The sequence below is a fragment of the Dicentrarchus labrax genome, unplaced genomic scaffold (genome assembly GCF_905237075.1).
Source record: "Dicentrarchus labrax unplaced genomic scaffold, dlabrax2021, whole genome shotgun sequence".
Taxonomy (NCBI): Eukaryota; Metazoa; Chordata; class Actinopteri; family Moronidae; genus Dicentrarchus; species Dicentrarchus labrax.
Window position 1 is genome coordinate 21,430,008 of NW_026136720.1, and position 10,550 is coordinate 21,440,557.

The window sequence follows — 10,550 nt, forward strand, 5'->3', positions numbered from 1 at the left end:
TACCAACTCGATGGCACTGCAGTCACAAGCCAATTTCATCATTTCAGTATGAATTTTTTTTTTTACTGTTGCATTTAGTTTGTGTATTTATAAAGTTGATTTCAGATTAAGTTTCAAGCATGACTCCAGGGCCTCGGGACACATATCTAGATACCCACCACTCACTTCCATCCATTACAGTACATTTATTTGACACTTTTGTTCAAAGCAACTTCCATTTTTTTCCTATCTGTGCATATTGGGAGCAATTTGGGGTTCAGTGATTTCCCCAAAGACATTTCAACATGTGGACAGGTGGAGTTGGGAAATTGAAACACCAACCTATCTCTACCACCTGAGCAACAGCCACCTCCATCCATGCAGGAAATTAAAACAATGCTATTGTAAGTCATTTGTCTGATATGTGGAACTAACTCAGTTAAGACAATACCTAAAGTATATTTTTTCCTGAGAGCCAAAGGCGCCATCCAGCAGTCTTACACTTGAACACAACTTTAACAATAGATTTTGACACATCCTGCTTAAAGACCAAACAAAGGGCCACTCTTAAAACCCATGCAATTTAAGTTATTATTGTACTTAAACAATATTGCAATATTGTAAAATGTTAAATCTGCAAACAAAAACTTTTTATACACAATAAACTTGGGGTCCCATAGCCTTACAACCTGCGTTGTTTAGTCAGTAATCTAGCCTTAATTTCAGCAATAACAATGAAATAATTGCCTAATAATTTTGTTACTGTAGAATCAGAACTAAGGTTTCACTAAATTCATAATAATTTCAAATAGCTAAAATTTGTAACAGAAAAGCTGTTTACTTCCTAATACTTAGATGTCACCCAGTTGATCCTACATGACATAATGCAATTACTAATATTATCATTTATGTCTTTTTTAACACGCTACAAGAGACCTGATTTAGTTTTCTCTTTATTTCTTATAATACAACAACAAATCAAGTATAAAACATGAGAATGTGTACTAAAAGGAACACAAAAGGACATATGTAAAAGAAAAGAATGAATAAAAAAAGACCGAAAGACAAGAAAAATAAAATATAACTCTAGGAGCGGTGGATTCAATATTAAAAAATCACTTTAACATTTAACACAAATAGTAATGTAATAGAAGCGGTCTGAGTTCATAACAAGGTCTACGTCTTGAGTGCGTTGGCAGCGTCAATAACGCTACTCTTTACGTCATTGCGTCATTTCCGACGCAGGCGCAAAATACCATTTTCTGTCGCGTGTGCGGCCTCTCTTCCTCTACCGCCATCATGGGTCGCATGCACGCTCCCGGGTGAGGTCTCTTTTTATCGTTTAAAGTTAATATTTTATATCGTTTGACCGGTTCTGATGGCACGATATGGTTTCTAAACATGTTATGAGTGGCCGAGGACCAAATTGAGCCATTTATTGGGACCCAGAAAGGAGAAAATCACTTAAATACACGCTCCCTTAGATCGACATCCATCTCCAGCTAGCTAGCATTAGCCGACCACACTGGCGGCTCAACACCATTTTTTCCTCACGACTTTGGCTTTAAAGTTAGACAGTTATATATTAAACAATTACATCCCAAATGCAAGATTTGTACATGTTGTTGACTAAGAAATTAAACCCTTGTAACGCAAGAACTTGAGAAGGTTTACAATATCTATCACTGGCATGATTTGTAAGCTAGCGTTAGCTGGCCCATCTAGAAATTGGTTTCCTTCGTTGCTGTTGAACTTAAATGTGTTGTTTTCTGTTTACTGCCATAGTGTTTAACCAGTACCATGTCTGTCTTTTTTACAGAAAGGGCTTGTCCCAGTCAGCTCTGCCTTACAGGCGCAGTGTTCCCACTGTGAGTGTATATAAGTGTGGTCTAGTCTCGTACAGTTACATTAGTACATTATTTCTTGGTCGTCTCGTTCGTGTGGTAATCATTTTAAATATCACTTGCAGTGGCTGAAGCTCACATCTGATGATGTCAAAGAGCAGATCTTCAAGCTGGCCAAAAAGGGTCTGACCCCTTCTCAGATTGGTAAGTGCTTCTGCGAGAGATTAGAGGACGAGAAATTGACTAATAGTTGTATGTGTATGCAAAATGGTGATCGTGCTCACTGACAGTGTGAATAGGAACTATATAGCAGTTTAATAGTTCATACAGTTGTTTTGAAGTAGATTTCATTTTGTGTAGCATTGGCCTGGTAAGTGTGTGGTAGCAGAACTAGCATATTAGATATCTTTATCATACAGTGTGAATATAACTGTTTTATTAGCAACAACATTATAGTTACACTGTTTTCTTCTAGATTACCCAAATTGTGGCATTTAATAGTTTTTTTTAAAGCTTTTACCAAACTGGATACGAGGCAGATTTTTTTTTTAAAAGTCAGACATTTTAAAACTGGTTTGTAGCTTCTCAGGGGTAGATCAGATGTGAACACTGTCAAATTGTTCAATGAATACAAATTGAATAATTTTACATCTTACTAACATTCACCACTTAAAGACAGTGTATATCCATATCTGATAGGGCATGTAGTGAGATATATGTATTATATTTTTTGGTATCTAGCTTGCTTGCTATTGCATTAAACTAACACAGGGAAATGCTACTTTCTGTAATACTAAATGGCACATCAGCTGCCAAGTAAGCTTTGTGAACTTGCTCCACTGGGATGTTAACCATCACAGGCCAGAACAAAGCACAGTTTAGACACAACACTGGTCTTGCATTAAAACAAAGTGCAGGGTGGAATTTTGGGGTGTCTAATGATTTTCTCTTGTAATAATGTAAGTGGGTTCATGAAGACTACTTTTTTAACCTTTTTATTATTGTAATTTTATACAAATGTATTGCAGTATATATTGTCAAGTAAAGAGTAAAATTATGTTTAAGTTGGAAAAAGAACCTCTGTCACCAGTCAAATGTTCGTCAGTTTTGTATGTGGCTGGCTGGTTTTCCACCTGCCAATGTACTTTTCTGGAGACAGTATGATCAGTCGGATGCTCCTTTTCTAATCCAGAAAATAAAATGATAAAATGTAATTTGGCTAACATTTTAAAAATAAAATAATTTTTTGTTATGAAAAATTATGACAAACTCATGTCCATTAAAAACAAGCTGTTCCTCATTAGCATACGTGCATGGAACGATGCACAATTCATTGTCCTGCTCTTCTTATTGAGAGTAGTGATATTTCTTTTGTGCTAGAAAAGTTGGAGGTAAATTAGCAGAGTGGCTACTTGGTGCCACCTCTGCCAGTCCCCTTCACACAGTGAAGCTTTCCTCTATCAAATTTAATTTTAGACATTGGACAAACATACAAAATGTAAGGATTGTTATTGGTCACATTGATTATAATGGCATACACTACATACTGTTTATGCTTTAGGACAAGATAATGTTAATCATTGAGCCTAAAGCTTTTTGATATACAAAAATTAATTCATGTAATGTCTTAAATTTCCCAACTGTATTGATACTTTGCTCAAAGCTTTTTGCATCTGTTTGTAGTTTTGAAGAAACTTCTTGGCACTAACTCAGCATCATTGACATAAGCTGTTAATGTTTTCATATTTGGTGTCAATGGTATTTTCTACAAACTGGATTTCCCTTTTGCTTTTGAAACACTGCATCAGTTGGGTTAGTTCAGACGGGGGAAGTACATAATACTCAAAGTTTAGCTGTTGACTCTGATTTTATCTTTCATTTTATGAACGTTAAATTGATCCTTGGTCATAAGAAAATTGACATTACAGAAGCATGAAACTTATTTGTGAGCAACATTCATTGTCCCAAGATTCAAGCCTGTTTGTCACCATGTTTAGGTGTGATTCTGAGGGACTCCCATGGTGTGGCCCAGGTACGCTTCGTCACTGGCAACAAGATCCTGAGGATCCTCAAGTCCAAGGGTCTGGCCCCTGACCTGCCCGAGGATCTTTACCACCTCATTAAGAAGGCTGTGGCAGTCAGGAAGCATCTGGAGAGAAACAGAAAGGTATAAAAACCCTTAATTAACAAAGTCTCACCCAGTAGTTTTCATGTGGACTTGGATAAGCAAGCTGTTCGGAGTTTATTAAAATTGAGATGACAATTACAAAATGGGTTTCAGCTGAAATTCATTGTTTTTTTCGAAATATGGCATCAGTTTAATGTACTTTGTTTTTAAACCTTACATTAAAATCACACTTAATAAAGAAGATACAAAGGAAACCATGGTAATGGTGAATATACCTTAGGTACAGGCAGTTATTGAGGATTACATGGGTGGATGCACATATTCAGAAAGTATTTGATTGAATTACTTGATACCCAATAACATTTTGTTACTATACTTGCAGGACAAGGATGCCAAGTTCCGCCTGATTCTCATCGAAAGCAGGATCCACAGGCTGGCCCGTTACTACAAGACCAAGAGAGTACTGGCCCCCAACTGGAAGTAGTACGTATTAGTTCTGCTTTGGGAAGCTTTCCTTATAATTAGGTTGGAAAAAGAACATCTGTCACCAGTCAAATGTTGGTCAGTTTTGTATGTGGCTGGGTGGTTTTCCACCTGCCAGGTTCTTTTCTGCGGACAGTATGATCAGTCAGATGCTCCTTTTCTAATCCTGAACTTGCTGATAAAATGTATGTATTTGGCAAACATAAAAAGTGGATTATTTTTTTGATATGAATTATGGTGTTGGTGGTGGTATTAAGTTAAACTCATGTCTATAGAAATGAGCTATTCCTCGTTTACATAAATACATGGAATGATGCACAATTCATTGTCCTGCTCTTCCTCTTATTGAGAGTAGTGATATTTCTTCTGTGCTAGAAAAAAGTTGGAGGTAAATTAGCAGAGTGGCTACTTGGTGCCACTTCTGCCAGTCCCCTTCACACAGTGAAATTACGCATTTTGTTAGATGCTCTCCTCCTGTATTAAATTACATTTTAGACATTGGACTAACTGTTATTTCAGAGTAAATGTTTTTTGGTAATTATACTTGGAACTAAATGTAAGGATTGTTATTGGTCACATTGATTATAATAGCATAGACTACAGAAACTGACACTACATACTGGGATGGTAATTTAGCAGAGAGCTCCCTCTAATGGTTTGTCTTCTCTTTCTGTTTACAGCGAGTCTTCTACAGCTTCTGCTCTGGTGGCATAAACAACACTTTTTGGGTTAATAAAAGAATTTAAATTGGAAATTGTCTTGTGTTGTCTTGTATTTTGCAGATTATGTATTTACACTCTGGAATCCAGTAAAAAATGTGTGCTTTAATAATAAAACATTGCTTTTGGTGTAATAGCAGCTCATTAACAGACATTGTGTGTGTGTGTGTGTATATAGGAACATAAACTTAAAATAAATACTTGTGGGAAAGTGAAACTGCACCCTTATTTAAAGGAAAGTTTGCTAGGAGTCCTTCTTACCTTTCCTGAATTACCTAATTTCGTTTTAAATCATGTTATGAATGTAAAGGGGCAATAGAAAGGGCTTTCCTGGTGGCCGAGGAAATTACGGGCACTTTCTATGCGTCAGACGTTACGTAACCTGTGGGCGGTGTTTATTACGTAGGAGGCGGGAGGTTCGGTAAGTGAACCCCGTTCTGTCCAATCAGCGGCGCCTGACGTCAGGCTTGTTTCTTTTAAGAGATCGTGTTGCAATATCGAGACATTCACCTCAACGAAGACAACACACAACTGATAAACATGGAGAAAATACATGAGCGCATTTGACGAAGGAGATTAAAGAAAATGGCACAGACTTGCCGGAAAATGAAGCGACAGCACATCGACGCATATCTGTCACTGACAAATACGCGAAATCTCTTGGTTTTCGACGAGGAATACCAGAATACGTGAGGATTTTTTTTCAACATCACCGCCACAATCTGAGGAGAGGACAGAGCTAAAAAAAAAAAATGGCTACGATAGTTGGTCCCGAGAAGGGTTCTGAACGGACGGCGATGGAGAGGTTCGGTAGCGGAGGAATGGCGCTTCTGCCTTGGACCAAACAGATGCTCACCGTGTTGTGGGAACAGCTTCGGCTGCTTGTTCAGGTCATATACTACACCTTCATATCGGGTAAGACAAAAGTAAAATTAAAAGTTGGTTTAATAATGGGTTTTTTAATGTATTATTTCCTTTAACGCCCCTCTTTACTGTCGCGAGTACTGTTTTATTAATACTGTAACAGCAATGCAACATTGTAACAACCCTTATGAATACCATATACGGCCAAACTAAGTGTTTGTTATGTCCAGTTATCCATTGGCAGAAACATAAGCTAGTTTTCATGTCGTGTTTACACCCTAATCAAGTTATTAATTATCACTTAATGGTACTTCCAATGTTATTACAATATTTCCTGTAAAGTCCCTGTCATGAAGCACACTTCTGTTTTTAGATTTATATCAAAGTAATTTAAATATCTGTTTCCTCATGTTTTATTATAGTTTATGATTTGCCTATATAAAATAAGCAGTGACCAATAATAATTGTGATTTTCATGATGACCTAAAGGTGATTTGAATTTCAATCCACTCATAACATTGTCCTCCTGTTTTGTTTTTTTTCCCAGTTTTCCAGATGTTCAGGTTTGAGGTTCACGTGAGAATCACAGACGAGACAGGTCAGCACATCCAGCACATGAGCACGGCAACAAACCCAACTGAATCCTTCCTCTTCTCCTCCTTGTTTGACGGAGACAACGGAGTGATGGTTGGAGGTTCCAATCCCCTCTCTAACTTCTGTGCTGACGTAGGCGACCCGTTCACTGGGAAATCCACTGCTGAGGCCCTGCTGTCCAGTCTGCGAGCTGACGACCTGTGCTGCGGACTAGTGGACGATTTTGTGTCCAGAACAACTGGCAAAGAAGACGGCATCTTTCTAGGACACCAATCCAGCTGGAAAATGGGCTTCCCCGGCGACTGGAACATCTTTGTATCGAGCAGCGACAGCTCTAGTTCAAGCGACACCTGCCATAAAAGTAGTGAGAAAGTTTTCAAACAGGATATTTCAAAGGAGAACGTTTTCAAACAGGACACTTCAGAAGAGGAGAGAAGTTGTCACTGGAGTAGCGAGGAAGACCAGAACGTAGTAGAATTTGACAGTGAGGAGAGTAAGGCTCTTTGGGAGTCCCTGTCAAAATCTAGTGATCCCTACAACCCCTTCTTTTTCTCTGCGTGCATTTCAACAAACACAAACATGGGGAAGAGTAAAAGTGAAGCGAGGGGCAGCAGTGATACTGACCTCATGTCAGTGAGCAAGGCCAGCGAGGAGATGTTGGGGCCTCGAGGCCTCAATATCTGGGTCAGTCGCTCTGACAGCGAGAGCAGTTGGAGCAGTTGGGCCAGTTCTGATGGTTCGAGCCCCGACATCGACGAGGAGAGCGAGAGGCTCTTGGAGTTTTTCAGCAGTCCTGACCCTTACAATCCCATGTGTTTCACTGCATGCACAGTAAGCAGTACAACGCCTCAAACCACCACCACAGTCTCTAAACAACAGGCCGCACTTCCCGCACCTCCCTCCAAGTCAGACACAGACACTGAGGAGAGGGAGAGCAGCTTCCCTCCTTCATCTGAGGATGACGAAGAAGAGCAGCTGTGGAAATCTCTCTGCTCAAAGGACGACCCGTACCACCCTCTCAACTTTCAGGCCTGCCTCCAGAGCTCCCCAACAACTACAACAACAACATCAACGCTACAGTCTGGAGAAGATTCTGGTGCCCTTGAAGTCCACCACACAAAAAGTGTACCCCCAAAGGGCAAGAAATGTGAAGAAGAGGCAAAAACACCCCGAAAACCAAGAGCCGCTAAGCCCTCCCTGCCTGAAAGACATTTAAAGCATCACTCCCATCCAGACAAAACACTGGTGCCCTGGAAAAAGCCCAGACAAACGCCTCAGTCACTGCCAGAGGAGAAGGAAAGCAAGGCCGGCACCACCCAGAAAAAGGTCATTATCTAATAACAATTCATAGTTACACTGGCAGACAGGATTAGATGATGCATTAAATGAGACCCCTGTGGGGCTTGAAATAAAAATAGTCTACTCTGTAAATACTACAGAGCACTGAAATAGGCCAGCAACACAAGTGGTTAAGGAAACGTAACTTTATTTCATGGTAGACTAAATAGCTTAAATTGGAAGTCATATAACCAGTGTCATAAACATGTATTCGGATGTCAAGTGAAAACCAGATTCCTTTCAAAATGTCAGAGTATTCAGAGCTGAGTAATACAGCATTGCTTTATGGTAGATGACTGTTTTTCCCCCTCAGGCTTATTGGCCCAAGTAGATACAGAAGAGCATGTGATTAAGTTAATGTTTTAATTACAAAGGAGTGTCTTCTGCTCGCTTTTACAACCTCTTGTGAACCAGAATATCTAGGATCAGGGTTAGTTCCTGCTTCAGTAGACACAAACTGTACTGAACAACGTGTTAAGCTGAGTTGTTGTTTGTTGTCGGTTAGCAACCCCACTGGTCGTCATGACTAAGCCAGTCATGTGATTTATATGAATCAGCAGAGAGTTTCACTTCCACATAGACTTAATGAAGTGGCACAGCCATTTTGAATACCGTGTCAGTTAAAGCCCTGTTACATCAGACTGATTCTGATTACACACTGTGTACCCCCGTCACTGTTGTTGGGGAAAGTACGTGGTCTTCTCTGTGTAGTTTTTTTTATTTGTAGGGTATTTTCTATTTTATGGACATAAAGCTCTGAGTGGTAACGATCATCTATTCAGTGACTTTTATTTGAAGTTTATATACATCCCTTAATAAACCCAATAGCAGCACACACACAGTACATATCATTTAACCATCAGTATGGTTTTGACAAAATATATTGACTCTTTGTCTTAATCTCTTCTGGATTTCAGGTGCGATTTTCTCCTCTAGTCCAAGTCCATGTCATGCGGACCTGGCCATTTGCTCGACAGGCATCTCGTAAAGGACACTGGGAAGAAATGGTGCGAGACCGGGACCGCTTCAGGAGGCGGATCCGGGAAACAGAGCAGGCCATTGGCCACTGCTTCACCCAGACCCACAGAGAGAGGATCCGGGCGTATCTGGACGGTGCCTTGAACTGAATAGAAATCCTGAATACTGAATGTTTTATTTCCTTTTCGGATGAGAACTTGTGATTGGTTGCAATGCAACAGTGATTTTGATTTAGGCCAATTAGAAATTTGTTGTTAGGCCAACTTTTAATGTTTGGTGTCAAGTTGAACAACCTTGTACCTCAAAAGGTTTTATACATTGTGGGACTGTTGCACTGACTGACACTTTCTCATATTAACCTCAGCATTAATGTGTGGAATGTTTTTGTATGCCTTATATACCGATGACCTAGTAATGTAACTTATTTATGCCCTATGGAGCTTGTCATTTATTTTATTTTTTACTGTTTTTATGTGTTTTTATATGTGTGAACAAACCACAGTGAAATCTAGAAGTTAAAAGTAGATGATGATATCATAAGAAAGCAGAGCTTCACAGTGCAAAGTGTCTTTGAGTTTTGAGTTTTGTTTAAGCATGATGTATACATATAAAGTTCTGGTGCAGTTTTTGTCTTATTGTTAAATTATTTTAGTTGTTGTCTTGTGTTTTCTTATTAGATGGCACATAATAGCAGTGTGGAAATAGATATCTTTGTTATATTGACGGGAAAGATAAAGATTTAAACACTTTGTCCTATGTAACTCACTCCGCTTCTTATGGTAACATCCTGTAGCCAAAAATATATCAAAATCATCTGTAGCAAATTTGTTATTAAATGCTTTGTCAAATCAATAAAATTTGTTACACTGTCATTGTTCTTTGTTTTTCAGTTGCAAGAGGCACACAAGCTGTAACATAGATTTAACTAAAAGAGAAAAGCAAACAACACACAGCTTACTTTGAATTACGTGACAGTCTGCCAGTTCCTGCCTTGAGACTGTACAAAAGGTCCCAGAAATACGTAAACACACACACACACACACACACACACATGCTAAGTCAAATATCTCAGGGGGTTGTTTAGTTTTTTAAGTAAACATGCATGCAATAGTGCACATATCAGCTGTGTCAGCCTTTTGTAAGGACACGTTCTGCTTGGAAAATGTCCAGAAAAGGTGAAAAGGTGAGATAAAATCAATTCAGATGTTCAGAGGATTAAAATACTGCACACCTCAGTCACAAACACATCCACAGTCTGCAGTTTCAGCTGTGAATACAGGAAAGCAGGACAAAGTCTGGATATTTGAAGTGACACAACATAGGCAGCACCTTCAGCCTCACCGTGGCCAAACAAATTAGTTTGACCTCTCACCCAGTTGGGACACACCCAGTGCATTCAGCCTGGGGTGTGAGGGTATGCACCTGTTCGCGACTTCCACCTGCAGTGACAATAAGGTAAGTGCATAACCTTTGTTATTGCATTATATACACTGTGCTGCACCTTCCATGGTCTACAATGATTTGGTGCTTTTCAAGTTAAAAGACATGAGGAGTCCTACGTTAAAACAAAAAAGTTTTTGTCTTTGTCTCATATAAGCATTATTTCAGTGGCTCAGCCTGTAC

At 39.2% G+C, this 10,550-nt stretch overlaps 2 protein-coding genes and 2 non-coding genes across 4 annotated transcripts; all 4 read left to right on the forward strand.

Annotated features, from left to right (window-relative positions):
* The first annotated feature begins 1,205 nt into the window (after nt 1–1,205).
* Nucleotides 1,206–5,188, forward strand: rps13 (ribosomal protein S13). The gene is made up of 6 exons (XM_051380744.1): nt 1,206–1,301; nt 1,799–1,847; nt 1,949–2,027; nt 3,821–3,990; nt 4,334–4,434; nt 5,115–5,188. Exons 1-6 carry the CDS (start codon nt 1,279–1,281, stop codon nt 5,146–5,148), a joined length of 456 nt encoding a protein of 151 aa, XP_051236704.1. The 5' UTR covers nt 1,206–1,278; the 3' UTR covers nt 5,149–5,188.
* LOC127353971 (small nucleolar RNA SNORA19) lies at nt 3,145–3,270 on the forward strand. The gene has a single exon (XR_007881407.1). It is a non-coding gene; the product is annotated as a small nucleolar RNA SNORA19 (small nucleolar RNA).
* Nucleotides 4,748–4,878, forward strand: LOC127354023 (small nucleolar RNA SNORA19). Its single transcript, XR_007881452.1, has one exon. It is a non-coding gene; the product is annotated as a small nucleolar RNA SNORA19 (small nucleolar RNA).
* A 455-nt stretch (nt 5,189–5,643) lies between the features above and the next one.
* On the forward strand, nt 5,644–9,799 carry ppp1r15b (protein phosphatase 1, regulatory subunit 15B). The gene is made up of 3 exons (XM_051380743.1): nt 5,644–6,068; nt 6,565–7,937; nt 8,867–9,799. The coding sequence occupies exons 1-3, from the start codon at nt 5,906–5,908 to the stop codon at nt 9,074–9,076; spliced, it is 1,746 nt and encodes a 581-aa protein (XP_051236703.1). The 5' UTR covers nt 5,644–5,905; the 3' UTR covers nt 9,077–9,799.
* The last annotated feature ends 751 nt before the right edge of the window (nt 9,800–10,550 follow it).